Source organism: Falco punctatus, assembly GCF_963210335.1.
Source record: "Falco punctatus genome assembly, chromosome: 13".
Taxonomy (NCBI): Eukaryota; Metazoa; Chordata; class Aves; order Falconiformes; family Falconidae; genus Falco; species Falco punctatus.
The window spans coordinates 27,517,056-27,537,339 of NC_137593.1; the positions used below are offsets into that span (position 1 = coordinate 27,517,056).

General features: G+C 43.4%; 1 protein-coding gene across 5 annotated transcripts in view; it reads left to right on the top strand.

The window, feature by feature from the left end:
• The window catches only part of MAP3K13 (mitogen-activated protein kinase kinase kinase 13), an 82,438-nt gene that overhangs the window by 47,518 nt on the left and 14,636 nt on the right, over positions 1-20,284 (top strand). For all 5 annotated transcript variants that reach the window (XM_080409743.1, XM_080409747.1, XM_080409746.1 and 2 more), the window contains 4 exons: positions 9,736-10,304; positions 17,401-17,584; positions 18,056-18,247; positions 19,066-19,224. In XM_080409743.1, the coding sequence (XP_080265869.1) occupies positions 9,809-10,304; positions 17,401-17,584; positions 18,056-18,247; positions 19,066-19,224 (1,031 nt within the window). In that variant the 5' untranslated portion in view covers positions 9,736-9,808. The remainder of the gene's footprint in view (positions 1-9,735; positions 10,305-17,400; positions 17,585-18,055; positions 18,248-19,065; positions 19,225-20,284) is intronic.

The following is a 20,284-nucleotide window of genomic DNA, read 5'->3' on the forward strand; positions in this document are numbered from 1 at the left end:
GGCCAGAGCATCGCATGTACCCCAGTAATTTTTGTACTTTCATGAATAGTTGTTTGGTCACTTTAATACTGGGTATGAAGCATGTAAGCTGTTAGTGCTGAGAAGTTTGTGTGTACAGCTTTTTTTTGCATGTCAAATGTGCTTTGCAAATACTGAATAATTCATATCTACTACAAAAATAAGCACAAGCGTGTGAGTGAATTTACCTGAGACCAGTCTGATGCCTCACATGAATTAAAGTGAGAGTTTGATTCATTCACTGGATTCCTAAAAACAGCGCTTTGATATTGATCTTCATCCTCCAAGATCTTTCAGACATTAATTAATCTTAGTGCTATTCCTTGGAGGAAAATATGATGTTTCAGTTCTGTAAGTGGGGGCAATTACAAGATACTGCTTGCTGGTAGTACTGGAAGATTTTAATGGCTTCATGTGGCAATATCAACAAGGCTGTAAGGCATCTGTGAACTTAATTTTGCAAATTTCCTGGGCTTTGTAGTTGTATAATATTTGAACTTAAATCCTTTAATCTGTTATTGTTATTTAGTATTATAACATGGTCTTTAATGAGACAAGAAAAAAGTGCAGAATTCTGAAGGGTGAGGAGAGAAAAGGAGTAGAGCAGAACCTGAAGACTGTAACTGGGTTTTGAAAGTTGTTTCATGCTATGAAGACAGCTGGAAAGATGAAAGAGAAGAGTGTAACTTAAGGTCTTTTCTAAATTTTGATCTAAGACAGATCCCAATAGTAATTCAGTAGTATAAAAGGCTAATCAACATTTAGTCTGTCTTTTATACCAGGTAAATGTTTTACAATAGTATCGATGAGGCTGTGATGGCTCATCAATTTTTTTGATGAATCAAATCAATCAAATAGGAGACAATGTCAACCACGTCAATGGTCAACTGGACATCAGGACATCGTATGTGAAACTTCTGGTGTTTAATGTATGCACATAGCTCAAGTAGATGTGGCATTTTAGGGACATGGTTCAGTGGTGGGCTTGGCGGTGCTGGGTTAATGGTCGGACTCGACAATCTTAAAGGTCTTTTCCAACCTAAACGATTGTATGAAACAACCAGAGTGAGGGAAAACAGAAGTTAGCAAATGGGTGTACAAAGTTAAACCAATTTTTGTGAAGTGAAATTCTTGTAACAGGATAGTACAGTATGGATACCCCAACCCCTGCCTACCCCCCAGAGGCAAGTGGCTGATCCTTCCTCCAAAAACCGAGGACCTGAATTCAGAAACACAGAGAAGGGGTGCTTTGCAACAAAAGTGCGTGGAATCAAAATCCTGCAGTGAATATAAGAATCATTATGCAACATCATTTATTTCCTATGGCATCAGATTATGCAATTTCTGAGCAGAAGAATGCAGAGCCCTGGAAGAACACAGTAGCATTTTAGCAGATCCAAAAATACCTTCTACAGGATAGAGGAAGCATTTATGTATGTAGTGCTGAAAATATGCAGTTATGTAAGCTGCTTATTTCACAAACTGTGCTTTGCAAAGATGGCTAGCAGGTGAAACAGGAATCAATCTGGCTTTCATGGAAATCAGCTGAAGAGGTCTCCTTGAATACAAGGGAGGGTGGATTGGCTCTTTGTCTGCCTTGTTAGCAAGATGATTTTTTTTTTTTGCTTTGTTTGTTCCTTGTGCCAAAAGATGAAGCGAATGCTTGGTTTCTTTGGCCCAAATCAAGCACTTCTCCAACGCCCCACCCCCCATATTTGTGAACTTATGTTCAAGCAGTTCCTAGTTAAATATTTGTCTGATGGTTTTGGAGGGAGAAATCCATTGCTATGCTGAGAGCCAGTACAGATGCACAGGTTTCATGTGGGGTTAAGAGTCAACACAGTTCTTTTAAGGTGAAGTGATGCCTTGGTTATCTACTAAATTTCTTTGGAGGAGTCAAGAGCATGTTAGAAAAGGGGATCTGCTCCATACACTCTGTTGGGATTTTGGCAAGATTGCTTACCAGAGACCCTTAAAGAAACTAAACGGCTATAAAATAAAAGGGATGCCTGTCTCGCACAGAAATGGTTGGTTAAATGATATAAAAGAAGAGTAGGGATAAAGAGACAGCAATGTTGGAACGTTTTTCTCTAAAAGGAGCTCTCATATGGCTTGTCTTTGGAGATTGCAGTGATCATACTCTTTCCACCTTTTCTTTCCTTATCCAGTTCTTTTAGGAGTATTCTGAGGCAAGAGCATTTGCGCTGAGACTACAGAAGCAAGGTTTTCAGGACAAGAAACACATAAACCAGTTGCAGAGAGTACTGGAAGGCTCTTGTGAACTTGCATGATAAAATGTCAGTCAAATTTAGTGTTGCTTAAACAGAATTTAATGTTAACCTCCTGTACGTAGGAATAAGGCTCTGACCTAGCTTTTACTGTTCAAGAATGAGATCTTAAGGTTGTAAGAGACCCATGGAAGTTAGCTCAGCATCCTGAAGCATGCTTAGACACTGGATAGCATTAGAGGAATAGTTACGAAAGCAACCAAGAGCAAAAATGGTCATTATGCCTTTGTACATTTCTGTGGTGTACCCACAGTAGAGATTCTGTCTATGGTCTTGCTCCCTCAACTCTAAGGTGATAGAGGAGAAATCAAAAAGATGTAGGGAGCTGATCAAACATACAGTGCAGCTTTCATTTGGTGAATGAAAAGGTAGAGTGGGAATTTTAAGACTTGAAAAAAGATGTTGAAGTGGAGGATGAGATAGTTCATAAAATCACAGCTGGCATTAAGTGATAAATAGGGTTCAGATGTCACTGAAACGGTGAACACCTGGTGGTTTGAAGAAAGGAATTAGATGAGAGATGCAAAGTGAAGAATAGTTGGTGTTACCTTATGCAACATACAGTTACACTACAAAACCGTGCACACAGCATAGTGGTTGCCAAAGTGCTCTGGTTAAAAAAAATTCTTTGATGCATTTGCACAGGAAAAATACTTTGTGGGCTACCAAATAGACAAACCACCAGTGTGCTGCTGATGGAGAAGGTCAGTGAGCTGCAGATCACAGGGAACTGGGTGGCACTGCACTGGCAAGGTTTTGCTGCCTGCAGGTCCTTTTCTTGGCTTTGGAGGCAGCAAATGGGGATAGATGAACCTCTTGTTCTGGTGTGGTGTGGTTTCTTCTTTTGCTCTAGTCTAGGTGCCACTTATTTCTACTCTGGCAGGCTTAGTTGGAATATATAAGGTGCATAGCAAACCTCCAGCTGGCTCTGTGCACAGAGCTTGAATTCAGCCATTATGAATATTTCTTGGCTGGTATTCCGTACTATTTTTGTCATTGTCAGGAAGGGTTCAGACCAGAAAGCCAGACAGAGTTCTCTTTCTCACTGATACAGTGACAGACAAAAGTATATTACAACTGTAAAATCACTCTTGCCAAAAATTATGCATCCCTGTTTTAGGGTAGACTGAATATATAGAATAAAGGCCAACTTAACTCAGCAGACACATGAGTTCAAGCTTCTGTTGTGGTAATGTGGACATAGCTGTATACAACAGTTACATGTCTGTGGTCTCACGTGCTTAATGCCCATGGCTGTGTTAAAATATTCTGTTAACACTTTAGAATCGTGTTAATAGTTGTAAACCTTAAGCAATTGCTACTCCATAGCTCAGGTGTGGTGTCTGCAAAAGTTAGTTGTCTTATGTTGAGGTGGCATCCAAATATTTTCTGGAGAAAGGAATTAAAAGTATATATTCCAGTCAGTGTTCTGCGGGAGGTACAGAAGTAGTGTAGTATTTACCTGACAAACAGAAAGAACAGGGTAAAGCACAAAAAGGCCAGTGTTACAACATGTCAGTTTTCCCAGATTAATCTACTGTTTTCTTGTAGAGTAAGTCAGGGTACACACATAAATGTGTTCAGAGCTGTTGCAGTGACAGCCAGAAAATCTCAGGTGGGTCAGATGAAGAATTTTAAACTTTTATCAGAAATTCATTACGTTTTGGCAATGTCGTTATTGTAACATTTAAAAATAAGGCTGGGCTGTGGCTGAGGATGCATGCAGGTATGAGATGGGATGTATGTTGTGATGTGGAAGAAACATGCTTCCTTGAAGGAGCAGTTTGTCTTGAGAAAGAAATTGATCGATTGCTGAAAAATCCCTAAGCTTTTGCCTTGGGCTACTCCATAGTTAGCTTAAGGAGCTTCCCATACACAGACTAGACTGCACCCAGTGAATGTGGGCTAGCTTAATAGTGTCGTTCCTTCTTTAAAAACCTAACAGGATAGAGTTGGTTTGTTGTTTGTTTGGGTTTTTTTCTCCTAAAGAAGGGAAAGAAAGGCAGAGCAATTCTGGGTGAAGCTACCGAATATGTTCATTTGCAATTCCTTCCTCTGGATAACGTGACTTCAAAAAAAACCCACACCCCAAAAGAAAACCCTTGAAAACAGAGGTTGCGTTTTGATGATGTGCAACTCGTTCTCTATTAATGGATCTGCTGCTACAGTTTGTGTTTAAAACAACCATGCAAAACACAAGCATATATTCCAAGTAATGTAAAACCATAGGTGCAGCGTAAGAGGCGTATCTGATCTACTCATACAACATTTTCCTTACCAGGAGACCAGGAAAAGAGAAAGTTTGTTGGAATCCTATATAATAAAATCATGTGATTTCCAAACCCAGAGGTCAGAAGCGACAGCCAAAGCTCTGGTACTTGGCAAATCAGCAACTCTTGGTGCTTTCCTGTGCTGAAGTTGTACAGTGGAAGGTCAAGAGATGGGAGAGGACTGTGTATCAACCTGTTGTAAAAATTCTGCGTATAAACTGAGAGATAATCACAGGGGGCAGGAGGACTCATCTGCAAGATACATGTAGCAAGGTAACTGTACTTTGTAAGCATAATTTTTGCATTTTTTTTACATTCTAGAACATTGTCCCAAGTACTGTCCCAAGCCAGGAGTATTGCAATAGTCTTGAGATGTTACACACATAAATTGCAGTTGCATTATCAGCATGGAAATGTGTAGTTACCTTGCTGTACCTAATGTAGCCAGAAGGAAGTTACACCGAGTACCAGGAAAAAGCAAGGGAACCCCAGGGCTTGAATGTAAGGAGTGATAGGGACAGGAATCTTTTCTGTCCTTGATATTTGCCATGTATCAGCTGGCTAATTTCTGCCAGCTGCTCTTTTTCAGCCCTTAAATGTGGATCAGGCAGTTGCTTTTATTCTCTTTGTATGTTGGAAGTGCAAGCGCAGAATATGCTTGACAGGGTGATATAGGAAATAGTGCTTCAAGGAAATTATCTTAATATTACTAGACATTTGTGCTGTTAGGAAGCTGAGTGACAACTGCTTTGTACTTATGCAGTCTTTACAGCATACTAACATTTTGTTTGTGTGCTGCTCTGGAGTTGTGATTTGCTACTCTATTTTTAGCACAGCTCTTTAATGAAGAAACTTCATTATGGTCTAAGCAAGGCATGTGTTTAACTCTGCCATGTCTTCAAACCTGACCATTGCTTTGACACTCATAAATACTGGACTTTAGGCAGCCACGTGCTTTGGTTGCTCTGCGTGTGTGTGAGAACACTTACTAGATGGATGTTTCCAGGAGCAGGCAGAGTATCGGGCAACGTGAGAGCATGCCTTGTGATAACTGATTCACCGCTCTGGTGCTGATTTGGGTACACTGTCACTTTTCTGATAGTTACAAACTGCAGTTCGGGCTGTCTGATGTGTTGAGGTACAGTCTCACTCTTCCCGTATGAGGTGTACTTTGTGCTTCTTTTGTCGGGGCACGGTAGGATTTTGCCTGGAAAAATGCTTTCCCTGGAAATGGAATCATTTACCAGAAATTGTGATTGTACAAAATTACACCGAGCTTCAAATTTCCTCATCGACGTAAAATAAATTTGTTAGCTGCAGAGTGCATGAACTCATCAAAATAGTTCAGATCAGAGGGTCTGCTTTGAAGTCTGCTTTTGCAGCAGCACTTGGTGAAATCTGAGTATCATAAATATGCACAAATTCCTCCTACACACACAGAGCTTTTCAGCTTTTGACTTTAAGACTATACAGCAGAAGCATCACTAAGAGAGAAGCAGAATGCTACTTGACTGTGCTCTTCACTGTAAAAGTTAAGGAGGCACATAGAGATCATAAACATCCCAAGTGGCAAGCAGTCTATATTTAATGAAACTTAAAACTTTTAAGAAAATGTTTTTCTTTGCATTGAATGAAACATAAGATTTCTTTTATTGGGAAGAGTTCAACATGGACAATCTCAGCCATATCTTTGGTACTCTAACCAAAAGAATAGGGGAGGCATGATGATAAAGCTTGAAAAATGCTCTTCATCCCATATTTGAAGAGATTGTAAGGTCAAAGACAACCTAATTTGCCTTGTGTTAAATCTAATTTTGCTAAGGTAAGAGGTTGCATGTTGAAGAATTTACTGTAATAGAATTAAAAAAATTAATTTCTCCAACAAGTCAGCATTGATGCATCGTGGCAGAAACTGTGCTCTGCCCCCCACCAATGTATCTGAGCTGCTTTACTTTAAGTTGACTTGATACAAAGTTGTTTTAAAATAAATGCTGCTGTCTCATGCTCTCAAAACACTGAGTTCACTGCACCTCGGAAAATTCAGGCTGCTTATGTAAGTACTACATAAGGCTGTATCATGCCAGTTTGAAAACACTTTTGTAGCTTTTGCATGCCCCCTCTCTCCGTGAAGCAGATACAGTGGCATATAAGATGGCAGAGTACTGTGCTTAAAGGCTTTATTTTTTATTTGGAACATCTAAGTCTTGGAGAAGGCAGTTTGATCTGTTGAGACAGACCTGATGTCCCCGCACCTGGGGGTTTGTTCTTGGCTGAGCTGTGCTGGGGTAGCCCTGGGGCAGGCAGGAGGGGGGCTCAACCTAGTCGCTTCCAGGGGCCCTTCCCAGCTAACAGGCCTGTCATTCTGTCATAGGCACAGAAAATGCACGCCGCTTGCCTAAACTTCATCTTTTTATTGAGATCAAAGAAAGGGGCTCTCTGGGTGCACTCGCACTGTCCACTGTATTGAGCCCCAGCCGTGGTGGGAGGCTGCAGGTGGCTTTAGGGCAAATAGTGTCAGTGCAGAAGTGCGGCCAGGTGGTCTAGCAGCTGGTAGCAGTGTAACACGTACATGTGGTGGTGCTTCAGCAGCAGGGTGGAAGAGAGGTGCTTCGCTTTTCGGGCACTACTGAGAAATTCATGGGGAGAAGGAGTCACATACAATGCTGGTAATCCATTTAGAAACTAGGAGAATGTGAAATATGTGCAGGAAAAGCTGTTTTTTCTCTGTTAAATCTACAGTCAGACATTCTGAAGTCAGAAAATAACATAAAAGCAAAATCCTGGACTATATTAGTGTACTCTAAGAGTCACATAATGGCAAACTGATTTTATCCTTCAAGTCTGATTTAATCCATAGTGCACTTCCCATTGTTTAAATTTGAGATACTTTGGGACACTTGTTACCTCAAGTTCTTGTTTTGGCTCCTATTCTAGGGTTTCTTGCAGGGGAAACTGATTGACGTTTAGTTTACATTGCTTTATACGCTGTCAGATTTGTCTGCAGGACCACTGGTCACATTTTGCGTTTGTTTAAAGAATCATTTGTGTCTCTCAGACTTTTGGATATGAGCAGGGCCAGTGCCCAGGAACACTGAATTGCGGTTATGTTGGTATTTTTCTGAAAATCTGTTCAGGTCTGAAAATACTCTCTTTTCCTGATATTCCACAACAAAATCTGTGATCATATTAACAACTGCTACTAGCAGTAACCATACTACTCCGGTCACCGGTCACAGGTAGGTCAGGAGTAACCAACTCTCGAGTACAAGTCAAGTTCAGCTCCTTAACTAGTATGGACTGTGCCTCGATTTTTGCCTCACTTGCTGTTTCGTTTTCTTTTAAAGAACAAAATTTACAATGTAAATAACGTTCTTCTAATAAAGCTTTTCTGCATACCCCATGTGAGCAGGCAGAAATACGGGAATGTCAGGCAAGCTCCTGGCTGCTCCCGTTTGCTGCTTCTGCTGTTGGAGGAGGGACTGAAGCCGAGCGCAAGCTTTCCATACACCAGGCTGAAGGTCTTAGCTCCCATCTCTGTAATGACCTCATCTGGAGAAGTCACGGGACTGAGCTGTTCCCTTCGGATTGGCTCCGTGCTACCTGGCCACCTCTTTCTTCCTTTCAGTGGCTGTTTGCAGAGCCTGGGACTTTGCACCCGGTGTAACTGATCTTAGTTTTTAACAAAATAGTTTGTTAATGCCATTTTTCCCCCTCCTCTCAACTTCATATGGAATTTTAAGTTGGACTTTCTTCCGTGTTACAGGCTGAATGCGCTTAATTACTTCTGGTGCAAAACTGGAGATTCTTGTTTCATAAGTGGGTCTGCACCAGAGAAGTACTTTGGCAGCGGGCAGCTCTCACAGTGTGACCCCCCGGCTGCCCGCCCAGATCTGTAGAAAGGTGACACTATGTGGGATTGTGGAAAAAGGGTCTTGCAGCGGAGCACGTAGCAAAAGATGGGGACACACATGCACACTTTTTAAAAGGGACACCAGCTCTGAATTTATATGCAACATACCAGGAGCTTGGACCTGTTGGAGCAAGTCCGGAGGATGCCACAGATGTGGTCAGAGGGCTGGGGCCCCTCTGCTGTGGAGACAGGCTGGGAGCTGGGGCTGTTCAGCCTGGAGAAGGCTCCAGGGGGACCTTAGAGCAGCTCCCAGTGCCTGAAGGGGTCAACAAGAAAGCTGGAGAGGGACATTTTACAAGGGGGAATGGCTTTAAACTGAAAGAGGATAGAAAAAAGTCTTTTCTGTGAGGGTGGAGAGGTGCTGGCACAGGCTGCCCAGAGCAGCTGTGGGTGTCCCATCCCTGCAGGTGCTCAAGGCCAGGCTGGATGGGGCTTGCAGTGACCTGGTCTAGTGGAAGGTGTCCCTGCCCATGGCAGGGGGGTTGGAACTAGGTGAAGTTTAAGGTCTCTTCCAACCCAAACCATTCTGTGATTCTAACTTCATGCAGGGAGAAAGCAGAGCGCAGTGGGAGGAGATGCTCTTCAGGTATGTGGAAGGAGGGAGATCAGAGAGGAGGATATACTGTTCCCATGAAGCTCTCTAAATTTTAGTTGTTTATGAGGCTGACATGTACATGGTTAGAGAACGTGACGTACCTTGCTACACTGAACTTGAAAGGATCAGGATAGTTGTAACTAGGTGGGACTCTGAGAGAGCAGCTACAAACCATCCCCTTGGTGGACTCAAGGTACTTAAATCACTGTGCTTTGTTTCTGTATGGCTTTGTCTCAAGGGTTTGCAGAGGAATCCTGAGCTTGCGGACTGTGCCAGACACAGAAACAGTGCTGAACTGAAACCATACCTGAGCTGGGAGACAGCTGGGGGTCAGCTTCAGTCTGATAAATGTGATAGTAACCATGAAGAAACAGCTCTTTGCTTGAGTCTTTCATGGTTTTGACTTTAGGCTTCTGTGTAAAACTCGTGGTGTTTGCTTACCGGTGAATTCCTGCAGTAGGTTACCGAGAGTAGTGTGTGAGTGGAGTTTCTGTTGGAATAACTTATTTGCTTCTTTTAAGGCAGTAATTGTTTACTAAGTATTAGTAGTTGTCTGGAATGTCTAGTTAATTATCAGCTCACCTCTGTGAAAGTGGACATAGTGAAAACACTTAAATAAAGACTTGAAAGTTGTTCTTTTTCCTCTCCTTTCAGGTACTGGCTTCATGTGCCACATCTGAATTGTGTTGTACTAATTCTCTAAGTACCAACTTAGACCGTCTCCTTGATGCACACTCACAGCATCATGGCCAGTACTCAGGAGCGCCTGAGCTTGTCTTCCTCTCCAAACTCAATTGGCAAAGCTTTCTGTGAAGATAAAGACTTTAGTAGGTTACATGATGAACCTACTGGAAACCACCCATCCCCCGAGCTCATAGAGGATGTGCGTGAGAAGGGCTTGCTGCAGGCAGACCTCATCGAAAACATGAGCAGCCCGGTCACTGCAGCGGTGCTGACCAGCATCAGTGAGGACTCTAGGGACCAATTTGAGAACAGCGTGCTGCAGCTGCGAGAGCAGGATGAGTCTGAAACAGCCATTCCTCAGGGCAACAGGAGCACTATGGATGGAGAGAGCAACAGTGGAGCGGATGACGTTAAAGTCCAGTTCAACAGATCAGGCAGTGGGAGCGGTGGATTTCTTGAAGGACTTTTTGGTTGTCTGAGGCCCGTGTGGAACATCATAGGCAAGGCATACTCCACAGACTACAAACTGCAACAGCAAGGTAAGTAGGGAAATAAACCTTTATTGCATCTGGGGGAATGTGTGAAGATGGGGAAAGCAACCCCCAGGGCTTTTCCCCAGCTTTCCATGTGACCGGTTTGGTCTCGTACAGCCCTATTATGGGTTTGCAAAGAGAAATCCTGCACTGTGCAGCCAACAGCTATCACTTGTAGCAAAGGCAGCTCATGATCGGAGTCAAAACCAATTGCCTGTTCTGGCCCATGCCTTGGACCATTGTGACAAGGTCTGAATCTGAACTGAGTATTCATGTAAGTGAGGATCAGAAAGAACTGTGTTGAAGACAGGGATTGTACCAACTACTTCATTACTGCAGTTTTTTTATGCCAGATGAAAAACATAGACAGGCATTTCTGCTCCTGTATGTGCATCTGGCTCTAGCTGACCGCCAAATAGCAAAGTATTCCTTGTCTATGGGCATGTTACATTAACTTTTCTATCTTTTTGTTCAGGAGTAATTTTACTCTTTAAAATATCATTCAGTACTTATCTTTCCAGAAATATGGCCTTTAATGTTTATGCCTTTTTCATTCAGATGTATAAATGTGCAAGTGTAAATCTATAAGCGTGTGTGAGTATAAATACATTAAAAAAAAATGTAGTTTGGGAATAACTAATGCCCCAGTCAATTCATAGATATATCTTTAGGGGTTACTGAAAGCTAAAGAGCAGAGCGTGCTCTGCCTTTGGTGCCTGATTTCTCCCCTAGCACAGGGGGAGGGAAGTGGCAGATGGGAAAAGAACAAGCTGTCATTAGAATTAAGGAGCTGAAACGGTTGAGGCTTATCGAAAATGGGAACAGCCTGGCCACCACAGTATATACTGCAGGGTAGAAGTCTCCTGTATCGCTGGGATCACAGCTCGGTATTAGTCAAATTGTCTTCTGGCCTAGACAAATTATAAGATATGCGGTCAGAAAAGCCATCTGAGTGGTTTGTATCTAAACCCCAGGGTTGGGTCAGGGAAGAGTTCCTAATATGAGAGAACAGAGCCATTAAATAACATGTTGGGTGAATCTGCCTTGAAATAAACTTCCTCCTCCCTCCGAGAGTCAATGGTTTCCAGTTCCTGACTCTGAGCAGGGAAATGCACGTCTGTGTTACAGAATGGCAGGTGCCTCCCAAGCAGCAGCCTCTTGTCTATCAGACCTATGGGCTCAGCAAGAGTTTACTTGGCTTGGAAATCCTTTGGCAGAGTTGGTTCTGAATTTTGTCTGTATTTGTCAACTCAGTATGTCACACATGGTTGAGTCTATACGTAAAAAAAAAAGTGACTGAAAATTCCTTGGGGAATTAATGCTGTTGGGGTGATAGCACAGTATGTGGAGTCGGCTGTGGCGAGGATTGGAAAAGGCTGGTGGGCTGGGGAGTCTGCTGAAGGAACACGGGCCTCAGAGCAGGCAGGTGACATTGAGGGGAGGCAGGGTGTCAGTCTGTGTTGCACTTTAGTTCGAAGGCTCAGTGCTCTTAAGTGAAGCTGAAACTTTCCAAGGAAGAGAGGCAGATGCAGAGTTACATCAGCTGCTTCCTGCAACCCTGTGACGGTCCCATACAAGCTCCATCTCACCATGTTGCCCTTCTTGTCACCGGTTGCTGCTGAGCAGTCATGTGCGTGTGTGTGCTGTAAGCTCAGATGGGTAGCTTCAGGAAAGCTACCTGTGAGACGAAGAGATCGTATTTTGCATATAATTGGGACAGCAGATGCATTGGAGACCACAATTTAATATGTGCTTTGATGGCCCACAGGGGACACTTCCTTTTGCATGAAAGTTACTAATAAAAAAAGATGGAAGTGCTAACTAGTGACAGTGAGCAGCTGAGAGTGTTGTGCTTAGAGGGCACGTGTATAGCTCCTCTTTGTCTGCACAGAAGTGCCTTGCCATCTTCAGTGTCATGAGCATGTTCAGAGCCATAGATTCAGGGACACTTTGCAGTTTGCCGTTGGCATTAGGCCCTTCCTAAAAGGATGGTTTTGAAATGGCTACAGGTGTGGTAAGGCTGAAGATCAATTGGGAGCTGCTCTGTAGGGCCTGTGTGATTTAGCGGCATCTTCAGTGTCTTCACCATCATAAATGAGAGTGAAAACAAGATATAAAAAAAAAATGTATGTATTTATTCATCTGGAGCTGCTCAGCTGGACAGACCTCTAATGGTAGTAGTATACTTCTGTTACTTCTGATCAACCTTTTTAAACTGCTTCTGTGCTGAAACTTGAGGATTTTGTCAGAATATTCATGTTCTGTTTTCCAGATGATCTCATTCTTGTTTCTTTCTACCAGAAAATCATCTTTTTGTGCATTCCATCAGCTACATAGAAGCCAGCAATTTAATAACTGATGTATGTGATTGCTTTTATTTTTGCTGTCTTTTAGCAAGAGCACAGAGGATGCAAGGTTTGTGTTTGTGCAAGTGCTGGTGTTTGGAGAAGACAGGCTGAAGAAATGTCTCTGGCTCGTTAGGAAGTAAAAGAGAGGCTTGTGGTGGCCTTTCATTCCCCTGGGGGCTTATTTAAAGTTTTGGGCTGGTGCCACAGATCTGTGCAGATGATGGGGTTTTTTTTCCCCTCTTCATGAAACAACTACTTTAAACTCTATCCTTGCGTTGGGCTTTATCAAACAACTAGGGTAGGAGTCCAGTATAGTGGGGGAGGGTTTAGTGTTGCATGCACATACTTCCTAGTACTTTTTGCTGCTCACTGGCATCCCTGCTCACCTGCTTTGGATCTCCTGCAGGCCCAAACTCTAGGATGTGGTGGTGGTGTTGTGTTGTGGTTGCAAGTAGCAAGTTATAAATAGGTTTCATGCCCTTTGCAGATGTCTGATACTAGAGTCCGTATTGCCTGTGAAGGCTCAGCTCATGGTTTGGTGAATGGGGGAAAAGATAAGAACAACTTTTACATGATGCCACGTTATTTTCTTGTTGAAATTACTCCTTGAGTTTCCTTCTCAGCACCTGAGATGGTTATCAAGAGGAGTGCATTTCTGTGCTTCCCTTCAGGGCCCATGCTGGGCAGGGCTTTGGTCAGCTTCAGCTGCAAGTTGCTGCAGGGTGGTCTGCTGGTTGACTGAGCAGTGCCCACTGCTGCTGTTAAACGTTCTGTTTGGTGAGTGGTCATTCCTGCAGGGAGGGCTTGCTTTTGTATTGTTCGGTGGTTGCCAGTTGGTTATCAGAGGTTTTAGTATTTTGGATTGACCCATAAAATCACTCCTGACTAAGTTTTTCCAGTTGTTTAATCTGATTTCTAAAGGCTGTTGGTGAGTGTTTTCAAGGAGATACACTTAGTTCTTTGTTTCTAACAGTTAGTTAATTTGGATTGTTGGGACTCTAGCGCTTTATAGTAAGACTTGTGTTTTCTACAGACTCTGAGCAATTTCCTTTGGATTAAGAATGTGTCTTCAGGAGTTGCTTTCACCTCCCTTTCACAAGCTAGGTATTTACTGTCATCGTGTGCGTTTTTGTGTCAACCTGGAGAGCAAGGTGCTTTACAAAGCGTTGCTTGTGTTTGTAGGGTTGTTTTTTGTATACCAGAGATGCTTCTTGTCGTAATGCCAATGCTGGCAAGCGGCCAACGCTGGCAAACGGCAAAAATTTGCTTCAAATAATTGAGTCAATGGCTCAGGCTGCTCTTGCATTTCTTCCTCATGGGAAACAGATTCCCATCATTCTACTCAAATGGTTCTTAATCACCTTAGAAACGCAATCTCTTGCGTAATTCCTGCGGCTATTACACTTTAATTTGTTTAGGGGATGTATCCCACAGGTTTCTTTAGGCCCAGAAGACTCTGGAATAAAAACTGCTCCATCCTGGTAGGAGGTAGCCTCGTGTCTCTCCTGCTGGAGCTGGGGAGCACTAGGAGAGCTGTGGCAAGCCCTGAAGTCCAGGCAGTCTCGACGGATGTTTAGCCAAGCAATGCTGATGGACTTTTTGAACAAGCCCATTGAACAAGGAAACAATCCAGGTGTGTTTCCTAGCCACCCTGCTGATCATCTGAGGTGTTAACTCTTCTGGACAGGCACTTGGACTTAACTAGGGTGAATCATCATAGCCACGCACCCAAGTTCTGGCAGCTGGTGTATGCAAGTCCTTTTCTGTTTCAGGCTGTTGGTTGAGGTGACAGAGATCTCAGCATCACCGCTCACATGCTGGTTTCTCATTGTACTGGCTGGATAGGTGTGCTGTAGCTGGGACAGCCGTAATTCACCGTCCTTTGCCTCAAGGTGTTGTGGGCTGTTGAGGATGGGTCTGTACAGGCAGTGGGGAGGGCTGTGTGACCCGCTCTCCGGCTGATGTGCGTGGCCTCAGCTGTCAGCTATGCTCAGCTGGCGCAGTGTGTTGATGTTGAGTCCTCTGTTATCCGCCCTTGCCCATTGCCCCTCTGCAGAACTGGTAAGGCTAACTTGGTAATAGTGATCCTCATCAGCCTGTTGTCCTTGAGGATGGTCCCAGGGAGCCGTAGGGAGCACATACACGGGGTCATTCAGATGTGTTTTTTAATCAGTGGGTTTGGATTGTAGTAGAAAATGCAGGTTTGCACCACGAATGCTAACAAACCCTGGTTTTCAGCCCAGGGTAGTCCAGTGCTTTCCTCCACCAGCATCCCCTTCTTTGGGAAGCTTTTCAGGGCTTGATATGTTATGGGAGCCAAACCAATTGCTGATGCCGGCTGTCTTGACACATAGTAACGTGTTCCTGTACAGTGAAAGATTTGTGTTTTGTTTTGGTTTTGTTTTTTTTTTTTAATTTTGTCTTACTGTTGCATTATATGTTACGTATGGTTTGGCTCTTTGTTTTTCTTGAATTCCCAAAGATGTAGGATGTTTCAGATTGTTGCTGCAGTGAAACCTCTTCCCTGAATCGTGCCCTTGATGATCGGGGTGCAAGTGGGATATGGGAAAGGATATATCTTACTAAAAAAACATGAGATGACTTTGTAGGAGGAAGTAGTGAACTTTTGTTTGCTTTGTTTACAGTCCTCTCTGCTTTTGCCATTGCGAAAGTTAATAGGTAATATTAAGAGCAAATTAGGTCTCTAGGTAATAGCAATATAGTTACCCATTACTGCTCACAAACTCCGGGTGTTTCAGGGAATTAAATGACAACGTTGGGTGCCTTGTACAGGAAAGGCACTCTTCTCACATGTAAAGAAACAGCTATTTCAGTGCAAGAGAACAGTTTCAGGGTTGCCCATGTGAAAATACTGTTCATCAACAACCAGAAGAATCATCTGTATTTACCACCTTCTTTCAGAAGCAGTGTATTTGTCAATTAAATAGAAATACAAATCTTCTCGATTTATTTGTGAATTTCCTTATTTTCTTTTATTTTTCTTATTTAAAGAACTGTCTTTTCATGTCTAAAGAATTAAATACTAATTATAAGTATTGTGACAAAAAATTGCTCAAGTTGTTTGGTAAAGAATGTTTAAAATCCTTGAATGTCCTGTAGTCAGGATAGTGGTCACGGAGTGTTTCATGCATCAGTTTGTTTTGTTCTTACGCAGACAGGCATGTGCTTCAGTACCAAAGGAGACATCACCTTCACAGTGCCATGGCGTTCTTGAAGATTGGGGATGGGGATGGGGATGGTCTGTGGCAAATCCATGGTTACTGGGCTACTTTGTTATAATGTGTTTCAGTTGAGCACCACATGCGCTGTCTTAGTATTTTTGTGCAATGTAAGGTTGCAAGCGGATATAGCAGTGTGAAAAATAGACTTGTGTCTGTAAGGAAACATGTGCTAAGGATTGAACTTTGCCCTGCCAAGTTGTACGGAATTTTTGCTGTATTAACAATGTTAGGGGTTTTTTTTCTAGTTCAGTAAGCAGAACAAGCACTGGAGCCCGGCTCCGGATGGGAGCTGGCTTTCCTTGGCCGTGCCTGGAGAGTTGGCATTCAGCAGGAGACATCCAGCTAGTGTCACAGGAATGGTTTGATGGAAAGATTTGAATTGGGATCAGTCCAGAGGCAGTTTGCATATATGTTTCCCTTCAGTGGTGACAGTTTCTGAAGTGTACACATTTGCATAATCTGAATTGGAGCCCTGGGAACACCCCAGTGGCTCGAGGCTGGATGAAAGAAGATGCATCTTTGTAGTCTTCTGAAATAGGGATCTGTATAGGTGTGACTTCCTTTTATTTCAGAAAGCAGTGGGCTACTTGCTGGTTTTGCTGCTTAATAATTTATTTTGTAAACCTACGCATTTATTGAGTTACAGTGAGTAAATGATTGCCTGCCTTTTATCTTGTTGTTTGTGGGATGTTAAGGTAATTTCAAGGTGACTCACAGACAACAAGGCTTTCTGTTCTAATGGGTACAACTGTCTTGAAACAGTTTATGCAGTGCTACTGGATCACTCTGGCAGTGTCCCTACAAGATGCGTGTGGGTACCTAAGAGGAGGAATTGCTTAAGATTTTTTTTTTTCCTGTTTGACACTGATACACATAATGTTGGTGTGGGAAAGATCTGTTTCTGTGACCGCTGGTGGTGGTTAATGTGCTTTGTGGTGGGTAACTCGGTGGTTGCTGGTCTGCGTTTTACAACCTGCCACCTCTGACCTTCCCTTTTATTTCCTATTTTTGCCCTATTTCAGGGATGGGGGAGAACTGTCAATATTTTTTATGTCAGTTGTGAACTTTAAATGTTTCTTCTCATCTATGCTTTTCAATGGAGTCATGTACTTAATAAGAGATACCATACTCATTCATTTGTGAAGCAGGGGACCTCCTCTCTAAATTGGGAATCCAGTGTCCCTGGTATGTTAAATTGCTGCCTGCCAAGTAGAAGCAGCTTACCTGAGCGGTTAGCAGTAGCGGTGAGCTCTGCTGGAAAAGCAGCTGGAAGGCTGGAGGTGACTGTGACGTGGAGAGGAGCTGGGTGAAAGGGATCCTGAGGCTGAGCCTGTGTGGTGTGTGCCTCAGCTGTGCCTGTACTGGGAGACTCTGCCATCTACTACCTCCAGAAAAGTCCACCTTGAAGGTTTAGGAAGGGAGGTGGCAGGTGCTGTCCTTATGTGATCTTACAGCAGAATATTTTTGTGGTTCTGATTTTTGACGTTATCCCCTTTGCTTCCCCCTGCCTAGATACCTGGGAGGTCCCGTTCGAGGAGATCTCGGAGCTGCAGTGGCTGGGCAGCGGTGCGCAGGGAGCTGTCTTCTTGGGCAAATTCCGGGCAGAGGAGGTGGCCATCAAGAAAGTGAGAGATCAGAACGAAACAGATATCAAGCACTTGCGGAAACTCAAACATCCTAACATCATTGCGTTCAAGTAGGTTGTGAAACTTGTTTGAAATGTACCTTTATCCAGGCAAGAGCCGTTTGGTCATGTGCCCTGGCCAAGTTTTTAAAATCCAGGAACTAAGCTGTCTGTAGGACAAAACGAGTGGTCATCCTTCCTCTCAAATTGCTGCACACTCTTGTGAAAACAAAGCTATGGACACAATTCTCACCCAGTGCTGTGCTGTGCTTTGCTTGCGGGTTCACAGAAGGTCTTCTGTGAACCCTACAAATCTGCAGGTGTGGAAGTTGAAGGAAACCCACCCCTGTCACAGATGAGGTTCCTCCTGTCCAAAGGATGCAGGAGACCTCCCCCTTCCTGTTCGGGAAATAGAGCTGTTAGCAGAGCCTTGCCCAGGCAGAGTAAGGAGGTTACTCTCCTGCCCCTGGATTGCCACCTTTGAGAGCTGCCCTGGGACTTTTACTCTCCTGATCCTCACTAGCTGTGTGTTTTCTTTGATAGGGGAGTTTGCACTCAAGCCCCATGCTACTGCATTATCATGGAGTACTGTGCACATGGGCAGCTCTACGAAGTCCTGCGAGCGGGGCGGAAAGTCACCCCTCGGCTGCTCGTGGATTGGTCCACGGGGATTGCAAGTGGGATGAATTATCTGCACCTTCACAAAATCATCCATCGAGACCTCAAGTCACCAAAGTGAGTCTCTAACTACCTAAACTTCCCCCCATTGTGCTTCTCTCTATTTCACTTTTTTTCTTGAGGAGTAGTTTAAAGTTAGGTCAAAAGCCCCATTATTTTTTTTTCTATGTTGACTCAAAACTAATGAGAGTGAAACTAATGAAACTTGTTGGCACTGCCCTCCTGTGCTGCAATTTAACAAGACTGGAAATTTTACCAGTACCTTACATGATAAATAGCAGTCAGGAAATATTTCTAATGATTTGATGGTGTATGGCCCTTGTTGAAAGTGGGATATTCTGTTGGCTTCTGCTTTTTTATTTTTCCTTCTTATTTGTTCTTTTATTTCCCTGGTTTTCTGGAATGCATCTCTCATTCCTCTGTTGCGTTCTGGCTAAAACTACCTGGCTGCTTGTATTAATTCTTATTCCCTAGATGCTTATAACTTCTTTAGCCTATGACGTGACTGTGACAGTGCATTAAGATAAGACTTGTAGATGGTTTACAGCGTAGTTTAAGGTACAGCTTTACTAAAATTTTGAAATGTCCCCAGGTATAGTGAATCTTCAGTGACTTGTTAATTTGCAATTTTATCAAGATTGATTTTTGACTTGTAGCGTTTAGAAATGCATTTGAGGCACAAAACACAACCACTTCAAAGAAAGCGAGAGCTTTCATCAGTGAAAACACATAATCTTTTTTCTTGTACTGCAGTTGTGAACAGCATGGCCTCGTCACCTGTTTGTGTTGATTAAGAAGGGATTTACTCACAGTGGCTGTTATGGCATAAGAAAAACTGCAAAATGCTGATATTATTTTTTCTCTTTTTTTGCCAGTGTTTTGGTTACACACACAGATGCAGTAAAAATTTCAGATTTTGGTACATCTAAAGAACTCAGTGATAAAAGTACCAAAATGTCTTTTGCGGGAACTGTGGCTTGGATGGCCCCAGAGGTGATACGCAATGAGCCTGTCTCTGAAAAGGTGGATATCTGGTGAGTAGTGTTAATATTTAAGTATCTTCACCTTCTGTTTAGCCACTTGGTTTCCCAGCACATTACATACTCTGCAGTCTTTTCCCATCTTAGGCATGGGAATAGTTTGCTCTGTGGTGGACTGTTCCTTTCTCCATCTGCCTAGTGCCCGAACTCTGTTACTGAACCGTGGGCTATAATGGAAAGTAAAATGACATACATGTGTAAAAGTTGTGTGGTGAGATGTGAAGGTACCTAACAAGACTCGGTGCAGGCTGTGTCTTGCAGTAAGCAAATGCAGCGGTTCTTGCCTGTGTCATTATTCAGGCCAGAGCTTTCTTCCACTGCTGGTGCTCAGAGCCCTTTCAGAAACTGCTGCAGCCATTTTTCATTTGCTTTCTAACCTCTTCAGGGCCACACTTGAGCTGTAGGGAGGCCTCTACTCTGCTAGCTAGAAGGGTTTGACCACCTTTTGCTTTCTGCACACTGGGTTTGCTGTTATATGTACAGCCACAGGATTATAGTGCAGTGAATCGACCCCCTGGATCCACGGGGGAGGAAACCTGGACACGTTGTTAGAGTTTTGAACACCTGTTTCCATCCCATGTGGAATGTACTCTGTGTCCAAAGGAACACAGGGAAAGGTTCAGATCTCCATGCTGTTAAAAATGCTTGAGAGAGAGCTCAGCCTTGGAGCTCCTTTGGGATGCCTTTCCACAGGTTTCAGAGTCCTCAAGGGAACCACATCTGTTTCTGCCTTGTTATTTCTGCATATTTAATGTCAGTAGCCAGGACAAAGGCCCTTCTCCCTGCTTTACGGCCAGGATGAATTTTCCTTCTTGTGGTTTTTCAGCTTCAGATGCTGTCACCTCCCTTACACAACGTTTAAGCTGCAGGTAGGTGGTTTGGAGTGCGAGTGGAGTCGGACAGCAGCCTCCTACGGGCGGTGTAGCTTGGAGCTGGGTCATGACTTTAAGTAAAGATTTCCTGTAGGGAAAGGGAAAGTCTTGTAACCTGTGGTGTACAGCTCTGGTTTGTGCATTCATTTTGTGTGGATGTAGCAGGGCATAGCATGAGCCAG